Below are 18,073 nucleotides of genomic sequence, written 5' to 3'. Positions count from 1 at the left end.
TTCCCTGAACAACAGAGCTGCTATTAGGGAGGAACAAATCAACAATATTGAGGACAGAAATATAGAAATGCTTCAGATGGAGAAGGTGAGAATGAAGAAATTCTCCGGAAAAAATCCAAATCTTTTAGGAAATGCAACATAAGGACTATAGATATTCAAGAGGGAGAAGAGAAAGAACATGGAGCAGAAAGCTTGTTCAAAGAAATAACAGCAGAGAACTTCCCAAACCTGGGAAGGAGCTGGAAGTGCAAGGGAAGAGTCCAACAGATCTCCTAATTACTATCAGTGTAAAAAGACCTACTTGCAAGGCATATAGTAATGAACTGGCAAAAGTCAATGACAAAGAAAAAATACTGAGGGCAGCAAGGCAGAAGAAAATAACTTACAAAGGAACCTCTATCAGGCTTTCAGCGGATTTCACAGCAGAAATCTTACAGGCTAGGAGAGTGGAATGATATATTGAAATCTTTGAAAGACAAAAACTCTTGACCAAGTATACTCTATCCAGTGAAAATATCTTTCAGCTATGATGAAGAAATTAAAACTTTCTCAGATAAACAAAAGCTAAGGGAGTTCATTGCCACAAGACCCCCACAAGAAATTCTCAGGCAGGCCTGCATACATGAAAAAAAAGACGAAAGTGGTTACAAAGTCCTGAATAAGGAGATAAATAGGTAGACAAAAATCAGAAAGCTGTAGCTATCCATCAAAACAGGTTAGGAGACACTCAAGTATAACACTAAAATGAAGGGAAAGAAAATACCAAACCCAAATATAATCTTGTCATTTTAACCACAAACTCACAACACAAGAAGGAATAAGATGTGACAAAAACAACTTAGGAGGGGAAGAAGAAAGGGATTGAATTGACTTAGTCTAAGAAAATAAGAGATTATCAGAAAATGGACTATCTCATCTTCAAGATTTTTCATACAACCACATGGTAACCACTAAACAAATAAGTAGAAGAGAGACAAAAATAATAAGTAAGGAAAAAACTAAGAAAACCAGCAGAGAAAACTAACTACTTGAACTGGCAGCCTGAAATACAAAGGATGAGAAACAAAGGAAATGCAGGAGAACTGGAAAACAAGCAATAAAACGGCAGCATTAGGTCCTCATATATCAATAATCACTCTAAATGTAAATGTATTGAATTCTGCAATAAAAAGACACAGAGTGCCGAGACGGATTAAAAAACAAGACCCAACAATATGCTGCTTCCAGGAAACACATCTTGGCTCCAACAACAATCAGAGCCTCAGAGTAAAAGGATGGAAGACGATACTCCAAGCTAATGGCAAACAAAAGAAAGCAGGTGTCACAATACTTACATTAGACAAAGTATACTTCAAGATAAAACAAGTAAAGAGAGACAAAGAGGGGCAATATATAACGATCAAAAGGACCTGTCACCAGGAAGAAATAACACTTATAGATATCTACGCACTCAACATATGAGCACCAGAGTACATAAAGCAACTATTAACAAACCTAAAAGGAGACATTAACAACAACACAATAATAGTAGGGGACTTCAACTCTCCAGTCACATGGGTAGATAACTCAGACAGAAAGCCACCAAAGAACAGTGGAATTAAATGAAAAACTAGACTAGATGGACTTAATAGATATATATCGAACACTCCACCCAAAACCAGCAGAATTACACATTCTTCTCAAGTACACACAGAACATTCTCATGGACAGACCATATGTTGGGAAACAAGGGAAGCCTCAATAAATTTAAGAAGATTGAAATAATAACAAGCATCTTTCTTGACCAAATGCTACGAAGCTAGAAATTAACTACAAGAAAAAAGCTGAGAAAGGGACAAAGATGTGGAGACTAAACAACATGCCACTGAACAACCAATGGATCACTGAAGAAATTAAAGGTGAAATAAAAAAATATCTGGAGACAAATGAAAATGAAAACACACCATACCAACTCATATAGGATGTAGTCAAAGTGGTACTAAGACGGAAATTCATTGCAATACAGGCTCATGTTCACAAACAAGAAAAATCCCAAATAAGGAATATCAAACCACACTTAACAGAATTAGAAAAAGAACAAAGCTCAAAGTAAGCAGAAGGAGGTAAATAAAAATCAGAGCAGAAATAAATGAAATTAAAACAAAAAAGACAATAGAAGGGATCAATGAAACTAACAGCTGGTTCTCTGAGAAGATAAACAAAATTGACAACCCCTATCCAGACTACCAAAAAAAAAAATGAAAGAGAGAGAAAAAGCTCAAACAAAAAAAATTAGAAATGAAACAGGAGAAATTACAACAGATACCACAGAAATACAGAAGATTATAAGAGAATACTATGAAAAGTTATATGCCAACAAAATGGACAATCTAGAAGAAATGGATAAATTCTTAGACTCTTACAACCTCCCAAAGCTGAATCAAAAAGAAACAGATAATCTGAATAGACCAAGCACAAGTAAGGAGATTGAAACAGTAATCAAAAACCTCCCAAAATATACAAGCCCAGGACCAGACAGCTTCCTTGGAGAATTCTACCAAATATTCAAAGAATATTTAATACCTATCTTTCTTAAACTATTCCAAAAAGTTAGGGAAGATGGAACGCTTCCTAACACATTCTAGGAGGCCAACATCACCCTGATATCAAAGCCTGACAAGGACAACACAAAAAAGGAAAACTATAGGCCAATAATACTGATGAACATAGATGCAAAAATCCTCAACAAAATATTGGCAACCCAAATACAGCAATACATCAAAAGGATCATACACCATGATCAAGTGGGATTTATACCAGGGACACAGGGATGGTTCAACATCCACAAATCAATCAATGTGATACACCACATTAACAAAAGGAGGAATAAAAACCACATGATCATCTCAATAGATACAGAGAAAGCATTTGACAAGATCGAACAGCCATTTATGACAAAAACTCTTAATAAAATGGGGATAGAAGGAAAGCACCTCAATATAATAAAGGCCATATATGACAAACCCACAGTCAACATCAGACTCAATGAGGAAAAACTGAGCGCCATTCTTCTGAGAACAGGAACAAGACAAGGGTGCTCACTCTCAACACTCTTATTCAACATTGTACTAGAGGTTTTGGCCAGAGAATGAGGCAAGAAAAAGAGAATAAAAGGAATCCAAATAGGAAATGAAGAAGTGAAAGTCTAGCTGTTTGTAGATGACATGATTTATATACAAAAACCCTAAAGAATCCATCAGAAAACTGTAGGAAATAATCAACAACTACAGTAAAGTTGCAGAGTACAAAATAAACTTACAAAAATCAGTGGTATTTCTATATTCTAATAATGAACTAACAGAAAGAGAACTCAACAGTACAATCTCATTTACAATTGCAACAAAAAGAATGAATATCCAGGAATAAATTTAACCAAGAATGTGAAAGACCTATACAATGAAAACTTTAGACATTACTAAAAGAAATTGATGATGACATAAACAAATGGAAAGATATTCCATGCACATGAATCAGAAGAATAAACATAGTCAAAATGTCCATACTACCCAAAGCAATATATAGATTCAATACAATCCCAATCAGAATCCCAATGACATTCTTCATGGAAACAGAACAAAGAATCCTAAAATTCATATGGGGCAACAAAAGACCTCAAATAGCTAGAGCAAACCTTGAAAAAAAAGAACAAAGTTGGAGTCATGACAATCCCTGACTTCAAAATATACTACCAAGCTACAGTCATCAAAACAGCATGCTACTGGTATAAAAACAGGCACACAGATCAATGAAACAGAACTGAAAGCCCAGAAATAAAATCACACATCTACAGACAGCTAATGTTCAACAAAGGTGTTAAGAACACACAACAGAGAAAACAAAGTCTCTTCAATAAATGGTGTTGGGAAAACTGGACGGCCACGTGCAAAACAATGAAAGTAGACCATTACCTTTCGCCATACACAAAAATAACTCAAAATGGATCAAAGACCTGAAAGTAAGACCTGAAACCATAAAACTTCTGGAAGAAAATATAGGTAGTATACTCTTTGACATCTGTCTTAAAATGATCTTTTTGAATTCCATGTCTCCTCAGACAAGGGAAATAAAAGAAAAAGTAAAAAAGTGGGACTTCATAAGACTAAAGAGCTTCCACAAGGCAAAGGAAATCAGGATCAAAACAAAAAGATAACCCACCAATTGGGAGAAAATATTTGCAAATCATATATCCAGCAAGGGGTTAATCTCTACAATATATAAAGAACTCACGCAACTGAACAACAGAAAACAAACAACCCAATCAAAAAATGGGCCTAGGATATGAACAGACACTTCTCCAAAGAAGATATACAGATGGCCAATAGGCAGAAGAAAAGATGTTCAACATCACTAATCATCCAGGGAAATGCAAATCAAAACCACACTAAGAGATCACCTTACACTGTTAGAATGGCTATAATCACCAAGACAAAAAAATGTTGGAGATGTTGTGGAGAAAAGGGAACCCTCATACACTGCTGGTGGGAATGCAAACTGGTGCAGCCACTATGGAAATTTCTCAAAATAATAAAAATAGAAATACCATATGACCCAGCTATCCCACTACTGGGTATTTACCCAAAGAACTTGAAATCAACAATTCAAAGAGACTTATGCACCCTATGTTCACTGCAGCATTATTCACAATAGCCAAGACGTGGAAGCAATCCAAGTGCCCATCAACTGACGACTGGATAAAGAAGATGTGGTATATATATACAATGGAATACGACTCAGCCATAAAAAAGACAAAATCATCCCATTCACAACAATGGATGGACCTTAGAGGGTATTATGTTAAGTGAAATAAGCTGGACAGAGAAAGACAAACACCGTATGATTTCACTCATATGTGGAAGATAAACACATGGATAAAGAGAACAGTTCAGTGGTTACCAGGGGGAACGTAGCTGGGGGCTGAGCACAAAGAGTGAAGGGAAGCACTTCAATGGTGAGGGACAAATAACAATATACAACTGAAATTTTGCAATGTTGTAAACTATTATGACCTCAATTAAAAAAAAATAAAGATGAATGGCTCACAACATAAAAAGGTAAGATGTAATTCAGTTATGTGGACAACAGTAGGGAAGGCTCATTGTCATCTGCATTAGAAGTGAAGACATTTAAGAAGCTAGCACTTTAGGGAGCATAAAAGTCATAGGTAGGGACTGAGAGAAGCCTACTAAAAGAACTCTTTCAGGGACTTGGTAAAGCCATCTACAAAGGAAAAAATATAATCTATCCTTACAATTTTCTTTTACTTGTACTTTTTTCAAAGCAGGATAAAAAGAAAAAGGATGAATAAAATTAATTCAGAGAACATACTAAACTTAAAATGTTAAGAGTATTTAGTCATAGTGTCTAATTCCTTGACTAAACAAGGCAAGCCAGGTCTTTAAGGGAAAGGTAGATATGATGACCACCAGGACTGGAAGCCACTGCATGATACTCCGGAGGATGCAGTCCCTGAGCAGAAAAGTTTAATTCTCTAATAACCAGCTAAGAATCTAAAAAATGTATTATCCACCATTTCCAGCATACAGTAAAAACTTACTGGATAGGAGAAGCAGGGAAATGTAATCCATAACCAGAAGAAAAATCAATCAATATAAAGAGACCCAGGAATGATAGACATGATGGAATTAAGTGATAGGAACTTTTGACATTTATTATAAGTAAGTTCAAGGATTTAAAAGAAAATACAAACATAGCTAGGGGAAAACAGGAAATCTCAATAAAGAAATGTAAACTGTAAAAAGAGAACACTTGGAGAAGGGCAGTAAAAACTACACACACTGAAGCAAAGAGAGAAAAAAAGCCAAAAAGAAACTTTAACAGAGCCACAGAGACTTGTATGATACTATCAAAAGTTGTTACAAAAAAGTAGGTCAAAAGATATGCCACATCCATCAAGGTAGGCTACACAGAAGACTGGAACCCTGGCCTTTCAACGGCTTTATCCTAGCAGTTGGAATAGAGCAGACCCTCAGAAAGATTATAAATCCAGAAAAAAATGTATACTGGTGAAAGTGCTAAGACGACAAGTATTAAACTCCCTGTGTTTTCCCTTCCTACAGTAAGAATGTGTCTCTGTGTAAAGATAATTTGGTGAGGCAGACAGTCTGAGGTGATTTTCTGATGACTTGGCCTTCCCCAAATAAACCCCCAGAGGATATCCTTTTCCTGTTTGCATCTAGATAAATATGAAGCTCCAATGAGGGGAACTACAGGTTAGAACAGAAAGTTATACCAACTTACAAAAACCACATTTTCAGATTTAGAGCACATATTAAGCCATAATCTTAGACTTTCAGTGCTTCTCTTTTCTGCATTCCCATTTTTAGTATTTCATTCAACCCTTTTCATGGACTATTTAGTCCTTATATTTCCTCTTTGTCTTTCCAGTCAGGGTAAGAACTCTGTGAAATTAATCCTTCACAGTAATGCTGTGGAGGCTGGCCCATTCCATAATCTCTACAACAAGGCAGGCAGGCAAAATAAAGCCTCCTTTCCCCTAGATAATCAAGCTTTAGTTACTAGTGATCCTCTGCATTTTCCCTGGAAACACTATTGGTTTCTACTCTCAAATGTAATTCAACTACTTCCTAAGTGCCAATACTGTGCTTAACTCAGCATGGAATACATAAGTAAGAAACAAACTCTGCCCTCCACAAATTTATGATGATGAAAAATGTCAAGTTTACAAGTGACTACACCAAGAAGCAGAGTGGAAAAAGCAACATGACCACAGAAAAACTGCTGTGGGGTTCCAAGACATGAGAGACAATATGAAAATGTCATCCAGGTGGAGTTGCAGGCAGAACAGCATAACCAAAACACAGGGATAGAAAAAAGCAAACATGATCAGGGAACAGCCTATGTATTTGTCCGTGGACCAGAATCTAGAATGTGCAAGTGGAGAACAGTGGAATATAAAACCAGATTGGCAGATTGTGGTTACAAGTAAAAGGCTTGGGATCTGAATATAAATTTGAAATGAAGAGTGTAAATTAGATAATGGTAAATCACGGAAGGTTAATAGAGGAGTAAAGTCATCCTGTTCCTGTAATTTATTTCAAGTGGGAGTACTCAAAGAAAACTGAGATTCTGACTAGGACACAGGCAATAGTCTTAACAGAAATATTAAAGACAAGCTGAAGAAAACGTGGTGGGGCAAAACCAGCTGAGGTGTCGAAACGACATCCCAGTGGAAATGTGGCACCAGAGTTCTGGAGAAATTGGCAGTGGAGCTCTGAATCAAGGAATCATACCACCATAGAGGTAGCAGCTGAAGCACTGGGATTTTTAGAAACATTTACTTTCTACATGGAAACTGAACAAGAGAGGTGGGGGATGAATGTGTGCTTCAGGTTATTCAAAAACAAGTTAATGAAAAGACAAGTGCTCTAGTTCAAGAATCAACATTTCATAATTTTCCAGCTCTTGGAAAAGACTGAAATAGACAGAAAAAGAAATCTAGAAAGAAGCACTCCTTATTTCTCGAGTACTCTTTGAAGATACATAAAACATTTTATCCAAGAACATTCTAAGATCTTAATGCATACTTTTAGTTAAATTTTAAGCTAATCTTGATTAGAAACATATTCACATCGAAACTGTAAGTCGCATTTTTTCCAGACTCTGGTAAATGATTTATTTTTAAGTTTCTTTCAGAGCCAAGGGCTTTTATTTTTAAACTAGAAGACATGAAAACTCTCAAGAAGGAAATGTATATGAGCACAGGCACACATTTGGCCATGTAAAAGGATGTAAACAATTTTCCTGTTAAGCATTGCTGTTAGGATGTCTCTTTTCTCTTCCTCTCAACCCTCCAAATTAAAAATGCTTGCATTATTTTGCAAGGCTTTGCTTATATTGTTACAAGCCATGACTGGGTTAGGTGTTTACTTTTAAATCCCTCAAATGCTGAAATTTGGATAACCAGAAAAACCACTTCAACTGTCACTGACCAAGATATACACACTGGCAACACACGCTTTTTACTAAAGGGCGTATTCATAGCTTTAACAGGTACTGCAAAGGAGGCCTGAGGCCAAGGGAAAGACTAAGGGTCCACTGTTGATATTTAACTCTAAGCCCTCTTCTTCCCCTTCAGTCCTATGGATCTGACTGGATACACACACATAATTTGGTTGCTTTTATTTACTTTCTTCATTTTTAATTGCAGGTTTAGAAATTCTGCATTTTGGAGGATATATTTATCAACCTACTATTGTTCTGCTCTTATTCCTTTCACCCTCTAGTAATTATTCCTTTAATAGTTTTCCACAATTTTACTCAGTTTTTATTTTTACTGTACCCTCTATTTACGTTGCTTTACAATTTGTTAAATATCGAAATAATAATGTTCATTGAGAAAAACACAAAAAAAGCTTAGGGAACTTAATAAAAACTACCTTTTTACCTTCTTTGGCCACTCTTAAAGAGAGCATGTCTGTCTTTAGTACTATGATAATTCTCTCCTTTAAATTTCTGTTTTGGTTCCAGAATTTCATTACTTTTGCTCCTTTGTTCACTCTCCCTAAATTTCACTGAAACTTACTTTTATCTTATTGGTTCCTTTATAAGTTTCACTGCATCATCTTTTAACTAAAGGTCCATCTATGTGACCTTCCAGAAAATGCAAAACTATAAGGGTAGAAAACAGATTGGTGGCAGCCAGGGGCTGAGGGTCAGAAGAAGTGACTGACTACAAAGGGGCATAAAGTACTTTTTGAGGTGATGAAAATGCTCTATATCTTCGTGTAGGCTATATGAAAGAGGGTGAATTTTATTAAATGTAAATTACATCCCAATTAACATCAAACATATAGATATAAACACAATTAATGATGTAGGAAGGAGAACTGATATGACTTGGTGCTGAATGTGATGATCAAGGGAGGAGAGCCAATGGTAACTTTCAGGTTTCTGGGGTATGAAAGTGTCTTCTTCACTTTGTAATGGAGGCATTTTGACATGCAGGACAGCTGGCAAGGACACCTGACCACAGTTTATCCAATCTTGAAGTGAATCTCTTAAAAGACAGAATGAGCTGTAGAGAGTGCTACTGAGGAAGGAAACATATAGAAGGCTGGAGCAGGGCAGCTACACATAAGGTCACGGTCCTATATCAGAAGACCTCCAACCACACCAGTAGGTGACTCCAGCCACAGCCTCAGGTGGGCAGCCAATAGGTGGACATCCTGTGGATGCTAATCTAAGTGCAATGCTTCAGAAGCTCCTTCAAGATCTTGCCAAAGATACAGGAGCCCACTGTGTACAGCCCACCTTCTAACTGATAGTAAAGCATTGGCCTTTCCAAATGACCTTGAATCTCAATCTACACACTATTCTCCTGTCTCTTCTCTCACAACCATCTAGGGCTCTGTTCCTTGCTCCAAAAGGGTGATCAAGTCTGGTTTAGAAAAGGATATACTGGTGACACCAGTTATCTATAGTTTGTCAACACCACATCTCTGCTGTACAGTCTCTCTTAGCAAGGTCCAGACATTCCCACGTATCCATAAAGAAATCTATAGAACATCCAAGAACTTCATTAATCCAGGGTCAATCTTCCTCAGGGTTCTTCTCTAGGAAAAATGCAGAATCCAGGGGCTAGGCCCGTGGCCGAGTGGTTAAGTTTGCATACTCCGCCACGGTGGGCCAGGGTTTTGCCAGCCCAGATCCTGGGCACAGACATGGCACCGCTCATCAGGCCATGCTGATGCAGCGTCCCACACAGCACAACCAGAGGCACTCAACAACTACAACATATGACTATGTACTGGGGGCCTTTGGGGAGAAGAATAAAAAAAACAAAGATGATGACAGGCAACAGTTGTTAGCTCAGGTGCCAATCTTTAAAAAAAAGAAAAAATTGAGTGAGAAATTGCAGTGGATGTGATCTGCTCCTATTTGTTTAAAAAAAAATGCAGAATCCAGAGAAGATACAGCTCTACTCTGACTTGTAGGTATGCGACAACTCTTATTTCTTCCACAAGATACTTCTTTTGGGAAGAGGCAGAATGCTGAAGCCGAACACAGTAAATGGCCCCAGAGTCACTGCATTGTTTTTAACTTTTCTAACTTTACTTTAAAAAAATTCCTTGTTCTATTATAAAATGTCAAACAGGGAAATGCCAAACTCCACAGCAATGAGTTTGTGGAGAAAAGGCACCATATAAACCAAAACTGGAGCTTTATCCATTTTGCATCTGCCTAGAAACTCCCCTTAACAGATAAACGCTGATTTTCCTAAGATATATGAATCTGGGAACTCGGCAAAACTACAGCCTAAAATGTTTTCCTCAGACAACAATGATTCTGTTTTAATTGATCAGTACTGTACAGTAGCCACTAGCCACATGTGTCTGTTGGGCACTTGAAATGTGGCTACTCTGAACTGAGATGTGCAGTAAGTTTATATTAAATGTTGGCTTTTGAAGATTATTATGAAAAAATAACATAACTCACTCATAATTTTTAAACATTGATTAGATGTTGAAATGATATTTGGATATATTGTACCAAATAAAATGTATTACTAAAAATAATTTTACCTGCTTCCTTTTCTTTTTTTAATGTGGCTACTAGAAAATTTAGTAAGAGCCTGTACAATACAGAAACAACTCTAACTGTCTTCATGACTTAACTTATAGAAGATGTATACATTCAACTATAATAAAAATCAGCCTTTTTCTAAGTTTAAGTTCATTCGTTTCAAGAACTATTTTCTACCAAAGCATGAATTATATATATATTACTATGGATTCACCTGTATAAAAGAAATTAAAAAGAACACTATATCCATAACACTGCTGGACTATATTTAATCACTCTCAAAAGAGAGAACACCTCTTTAGTCTTGCAAATTTGAAAGAGTAAATACAGCATAATTTCTCAAAGCTCATGCCTGCATTCCATATCCTAATCGAATGATATGTGACCACCTAAGCACAAGTACAGGACATATGGCAGAATAAAAAAGTCATACGCATGGCACACAAACTCCTAATGTGTATTACCTGATAGATATCAGATAAACTGCTGCTCCCAGAGTCACTGGCGATGCTACAACCAGACTGACTAGAAGACACATGAGTCACCTGTGGATGAGGGTTGTCTGTGATGTGCATCTTGGTAAGATCGGCTGGAAGCTGAAGAAGAAAAATAATTTAAGATATTCTAAATATCAAACTTTACCTATGTAAGAGTTCTTGACACACTGTAACTTCTGCAACAAATTTTTGTTTTACGTTCATTACTGTGCAACCTCATTTCTAACCTAAATTCTCCATTCTTAGGGAAAACTTTAGGAAACGATAAGAATCAAATTAGTACTCTGACAGTATTAGGCAAGCCTATAGTGGAAGCCCACTGAGCAGTTTTCAAAAGAGATTACCACAAGTAATTGTATTTTAGAGGAAAAACTTGGCCCCTCTTTTTCCCCAAATGAAAACATCAGCCATTGCCACTGTGAAGGGTAGGAATGCTACTGCATGCATGCATGCATGCATGCATGTGCACACACACACACTCATACACTACTAATACAAAACAGCTGTTAATACCAGAATAAAACAGGAATATCTTGGATTAATGTACAACATCTGGCAACAAGACTTAAGTAACAGTTGACTATATTCAATATTCCAAAAATTCAGTAAGCCTCTTTTCACTTAATATTGTATTAATTTGTAGTTGGCCCCTAAAAAATTTGTTACTAATCTTAATGATTTAATGAGTGTCTGTGCTAGGTGCAGGGATACAAGAGACAGAAGAAGGAAATGAGTCCACCACCTCATCTTTAATATGGTCTCACTTTAATCAGGGATGCAGGTTGTACAATATATTTCATACCATAAAAAGGAAAAAAAAACTCACAAAATAAATGCTACAAGAGTTAAGAAACAAACCATTGTGCTCCAGAGTAGTGACAAAGTTTCATAGGAGGTATGAGATATATTTTTCCAAATAATTTCTCTGCAACTTGCTACTCAGGACCATTAAGAGAAATCTATTTACCTTTTATTTATTTACTTATTTTTGAGGAAGATTAGCCCTGAGCTAACTGCTGCCAATCCTCCTCTTTTTGCTGAGGAAGACTGGCCCTGAGCTAACATCCATGCCCATCTTCCTCTACTTTATATGAGGGACGCCTACCACAGCATGGCTTTTGCCAAGTGGTGCCATGTCTGCACCCGGGATCGGAACCGGCAAACCCTGGGCTGCTGAGAAGCGGAACATGCGAACTTCACCGCTGCACCACTGGGCTGGCCCCTATTTACCTTTTAAAACAGGGTACCTCGCTGCTTTACGGTAGGAAAATGTTAAAGAAACACACACACAATACTGTAAACTAAATATACTGTAAAGGAGAAAACGGCCAAGTCTGAATAATATTATCTCAAGAGGAGTCACTATAATTATAAAAGCTACAAAGAAACTACATCACGAACTTCCCCTGCTGATAATGGTGGGTTAGTTAATTCAGAGGAATCCTATAACTAAGATAAACAGAAAAACTGGAATACACACAAACTGGCCTTTGAGGATGCCTTTCTCCTAAGAATATTTCCTGATTCTTAAAGAGGAGGCCAACAGGGTGAGAAGAACTTCTGATAGGCACTGGTTAAAGAGATAAAGTTATATTCCAAGGCCTAGCACGAAAGAAACATACTTTGGACTGGGACCCTGGAAGTACACTACACTCTAGGAGTAAGTAGGACCCAAAAGTAAACTAACAACCATTTTTAGAATCACCTCAATCCTTGACGCTGGATTAAGGTTATACAGGATCACTAGTGCTTCCAATCAACTATTGGAAGTAAACACAAATCTTCACCATAGGAAAAAATTATCCTAGGTCTCTAATTATTTAGAAAATTTTGTGTACACAACATCCACTGTTCAAATAAAACTAGGCACATTAGGAGACAAGATGGCATTGATAAAAACTAAGAGAACTAATAAACTCTAGAAAGCAATGAAGAACAACTTTCAAATAACGGAGTTGACACAGATTCTAAAATTACTGTATTTAATATATCTATATCTATATCTATCTATCTATATCTAGTTATATATACACACACACCAGGGGTTGGCAAACATTTTCTTTAAAGGACCAAAGAGTATATATTTTAGGCTTTTGTAGGCCACATATAGTCTCTGTGGTATACTTTTCTTTTTTTTTTAATAACTCTTTAAAAATGTAAAAAACATTCTCACCTTACAGGTCATATACCTCACTGGCCATATCTGCTCCAGTTTAGCAATCCATGATTATATACAATGACAAAAAGACAAGACTAAGAATTTTAGCAAAGAAAGAAAAACTAACAAAGAATGAAATGAAAATACTAGAATTGAAAAACACAATTATAGAATTAAAAAATAAAGATAGGTCTGAAAAAAATATCCAGAATGAAGCCAGGAGAGAAGTGGCAAGAGCCACAAAAGATATAGTGAGAAGGTAACATCTAAATAACCAGAGTCATAGAAACAGAACAGTATTTAAGGCATAGAAGATGATGGCTGACAATTTCCAAAACTGACAAAAGATACAAAGTCACAGATCAAGCAGCTTTAAGAATTACCAGCAAGATAGATAAAAACAAAACCATACCTACAAACACCAGGGTAAAACTGCTGGAAAAAAAAGACAGAGAAAAGTCTTAAAAGCAGTCAGAGAAAAAAGAGATTACTCTGACAAGAGCAAAATTAAACTGATGGCTGCCTTCTCAATGGAATTTGGAAGCCAGAAGACAATGGAGTGCTATCTCTAAGAGCTGGAATTCTACACCTAGCAAAAGCAGTCCTCAAAAGGGGTAAAATAAAGTCATTTTCAGAGAAACAAAAATGAAGAGAACTACTCCCCTGCAGACCTACGATGAAGAAAATCCATTGGGAGAAAAAAATGATTCCATATGGAAGTTTCTAGATGCAGGAAAGAAGGAAAACCAATGAAAAGAACAGGAAATGCATGGTTGAATCTACATGAATACTGACTATATAAAATAGTAACATTAATGCCCCATAAAGTTTAAAATGTATATAGAATTAAGATACATTACAAGAGAATTTAAGTCAGGAGAAGGGTAAATGAAGTTATTAAAGTGCTCTAAGTTCTTTGCATTGACCATGAAACTGCAGCCACAGACTCCATAGGTGAAGGATGTATTGTTATAATCTATGACTTAAGGAAAAAATGTAAAAAAGTATATAACTACCAAGCTAACATAGGGGAAAATATCAAATAATAAAAGGATGGAAAAATATATACCATGCAAACACAAACAAAAAGAAAGCTTATGAAGTTATATTAACGTCAGATAGTAGATCTTGAGGCAAAAGCATTAGGTAGAGACAAAATGGGACAAGTCAAAACGATAAAAAGCTCAACACTAAATAAATATGCTCCTAATAACAGCCTCAAAACGTACAAAGCAAAAAATGACAACAATAAAAGAATTAGATGAATCTACAATTACACTGTGAAATTTTACCACACCTCTTTCAGTGGTACAATAAGCAAATAAAAAAATAAGATAAGGAAGATGTGAACATAAAGGCAGCAGAAAATCAATGAGCTAACTATAACTGATTACAATAATACAGAAATATTGAGGGAAGTGTGTCTCAACTCAAAGATATTCCTCCCACTTGGTTTCTAGCATTTAGATTCAAAGAAAAAAACTCATCTAGAAATGAAACAGATGGAAACACAAAGACTGAAAATAGTTTTAAAATATCAGATGTTTGGTTGGGGTGTCAGAAGTGGGAGATATTCTATACTCCAAGATTACCACAGAGGTAAGACCAAGGAAAAGGTCATCCACAAAAGTAACACAATGAACCCAAGCCAGAAGAAAAGTCTGCAAACTGGCTTGGTAATGATCCTTACAATGTACTGAGCAATCTCAATCCTCAGTAGGCCCTAAAAGGCAGGCATTATTATCCCTACTTTACTGATGAGGAACGGAGGCAGTAGGATGAAGCAACTTGCCCCAGATCTCGCACTCAAGTAAGTAGCAGAACTGGAATTCAAACCTAGGTGTATCCATTCTAGTACTCTTTGCTATACTCTACACTTGGCGCCAAGAACTCTGCTGGTAACATAAAGATGAAAACGGAGTCCTACCTTCCAAGGAGCTCAGTCTAATAGTAGAGAGAGTAATCAGATTGCTTCCTGAAGAACACAGATCTTCATACAGGAATCCCCTCAACCTCTTTATCTGATAGGAAAAATGATGATGATGATAGCAGCTAATGTTTGAGTGCCCACTATATGTACCAAATATGTAAATGGAAGCAAATATATTCTTCTACATGCTTCTTACATAGAATATGTAATTTAGTCATCAAGCAACCCAACGAGGTAGATGCTATTATACGAAATTTACAGATTAGAAAATTGGGGCCCAGAGAAGTTATAAAGGTTGTCCATGGTCACACAGCTAGGAAGCAGGGGAACTGGGATCTGAAACCCAGGCAGCCTGACCAGAAATCTGTTGCTCTTTCCTACTAAGTTGTTTCCTGATATTAAGTTGGGAGATCAGAACACCCAACAGTTTCTTTTTTCTTAATAACAAAGGAGGCAAAAAAGGAAAAGGTTTTCCTCCAATAGGAATTTTTGATTTCTCAAACTTTCTCCACTGTCTCTCAGCTTGCCTGCCCCCTTGCCTTTTCTTCCTGATCCCAGCTGGAACTTAACTGCTGACCTTTCATCAACAACCTCAATTTAGTTACCCCATCATCCTTCCAGCCTACCAGGTCTGGAAAACATTCCTATTTTCTATACTTCCTGCATCCATTTCCTAAACTTGAACTTCTGAGCTCTGCTGGAACTCACATGTCCATGAGGACTAGTGTCAAAGTTTTATTTGGGGTGTGGGAAGGTTCCTTCAGCTAACAGCTCAAATACAGACACCAATTATTAAGGTACATAGTCTCTTGAAGACTATGTGTGTGTGTGTGTGTATATATATATACACACACACACACACAAGGAAAGAGATGTATTAAGAAGAGGCAAGAGGGGCCGGCCCGGTGGCATACTGGGTAAGTTCGTGCACTCTTCTCCGGCAGCCCGGGGTTCACCAGTTAGATCCTGGATGCTGACCTACACACTGCTCATCAAGCCACGCTGCGGCAGCATTCCACATAGAAGAACTAGAAGGACTTACAACTAGGATATACAACTACGTACTGGGGCTTTGGGGAGGGAAAAAAAAAAGAGGAAGATTGGCAACAGATGTTAGCTCAGGGCCAAACTTCTTCACCAGAAAAACAAGAAGAACAACAAGAGGAGGCTAGAGGTAGAACATAATCTTGAATATCAAGCTAGGTATTTTATTATTATTATTTTCCTTTTTTTCATTGAGGTTATGATAGTTTACGACCTTGTGAAATTTCAGCTGTACATTATTATTTGTCAGTCATATTATAGGTGCACAGCTTCAGCCTTTGTGCCCACCCTCCACTCCCCCTTTCCCCTGGCAACCACTAATCTGTTCTCTTTGTCCACGTGTTTGTTTATCTTCCACATATGATGGAGTCATATAGAAATTGTGTTTCTCTATCTAGCTTATTTCGCCTAACATAATACCCTCAAGGTTCATCTGTGTTGTTGTGAATGGGACAATTTTATCCTTTTTTATGGCTGAGTAGTATTCCATTGTATAGATATACCATATCTTCTTTATCCAGTCATCAGTAAATGGGCACTTAGGTTGCTTCCACATCTTGGCTATTGTGAATAAGGCTGCAATGAACATAGGGGTGTGTGGGTCTCTTAGAATTGCTGATTTCAAGTTTCAAGATAGGTATTTTGAATTTGATTCCTACAGGCAATAGAGAGCTACTCTAGGTCTCTGGGAAGGACCATGACATAAGAGTTGCTGTATGTCAGATAGGCTTAATCCAGAAAAGTGTGTATTTTGCTGATTCAAGGTGGTGTACAGGTGCAGGCAACTCTCTGGGGCAACTGCTTTACATGCAGAGACTCAAATATCCAATCTGCTTTGGTTTTTCAGATCTGCCATCTCAACATGGGGTCACTTAAGTCACAGCAGTAGGAGAAGAAACAGCTGGAAGAGATCGCTAAACCTTGCCAGCAATCAGGGAAATCAAACCTAAAACAAATTACTTTCCTTTTTTTCATCAGATTGGCAAAAAGAAAGTTTTTGTTTTTTAAAGATTTTTTGATTTTTCTTTTTAATTTTCCTCCTTCTCCCCAAAGCCCCCCAGTATATTTTAGTTGTAGGTTCTTCTAGCTGTGGCATGTGGGATGCTGCCTCAACATGGCTTGATGAGTAGTGCTAGGTCCATGCCCAGGATCTGAATCAGTGAAACCCTGGGCTGCCGAAGCAGACCATGCAAACTTAACCACTTAGCCACAGGGCCAGCCCCCAAAAGATAGCCTGACAATACAAAATTTGGGCAATGTTATGAAGGAAAACAATATTCTCATAAATTGCTAATACGAGTTATGAATTGGTACAGCCACTTTGGAGAGCTATCTGGGGAGTAGCCACTTTGGGGAGCGAATATGAGATTTGTTACATTTAAAATATATATACCTTATGACTCAACAGTTTCTCTTTGAGTATATACCCAAAAGAAGCATATAGGTACACAATTGGAAGGTACAAGGACATTCATTACAAACAATACTGTAATAGTTTAAAAAAGAAACCACCACCATAATGAGAATAGCTAAATTGTTATACAGCCTATTGTAGAATACTATGCAACCGGTAAAGGTATGAAGTAGATCTGTACATTCAAACTTGGATAGGTCTCCCAGATGTACTGACTAAAAAAGCAAGTTTCATGATAAACATGAAAGACATGATTCAATTTTTTAAAGCCATAAAAATAATATTATATATTTTCTGGGGATATACTAATCTGGGTTTGGGGGAAAAGATTCGAAGGAATATATACCAGACAATCAATAGTAGTACTCTCTAGTGAAGAAGAAAGATCAGGGCTGGTGGTCCAAAAGGAATTTTAGGTTTATCTGAAT

The 18,073-nt window shown here is 37.0% G+C and overlaps 1 protein-coding gene across 24 annotated transcripts in view; it reads right to left on the bottom strand.

Moving 5' to 3' along the window:
- Positions 1-18,073, bottom strand: part of RAPGEF6 (Rap guanine nucleotide exchange factor 6) — a 201,485-nt gene that overhangs the window by 84,837 nt on the left and 98,575 nt on the right. For 17 of the 24 annotated variants that reach the window (XM_023616911.2, XM_023616912.2, XM_001504463.5 and 14 more), the window contains 1 exon segment: positions 11,067-11,198. The exons of the other annotated variants lie outside the window; for them this stretch is intronic. In XM_023616911.2, the coding sequence (XP_023472679.1) occupies positions 11,067-11,198 (132 nt within the window). 24 annotated transcript variants of the gene reach the window in all.

Source organism: Equus caballus, chromosome 14, assembly GCF_041296265.1.
Source record: "Equus caballus isolate H_3958 breed thoroughbred chromosome 14, TB-T2T, whole genome shotgun sequence".
Classification (NCBI taxonomy): Eukaryota; Metazoa; Chordata; class Mammalia; order Perissodactyla; family Equidae; genus Equus; species Equus caballus.
Note: the sequence above shows the minus strand (reverse complement) of the source record. Positions and strands in the feature narration are given on the sequence as shown.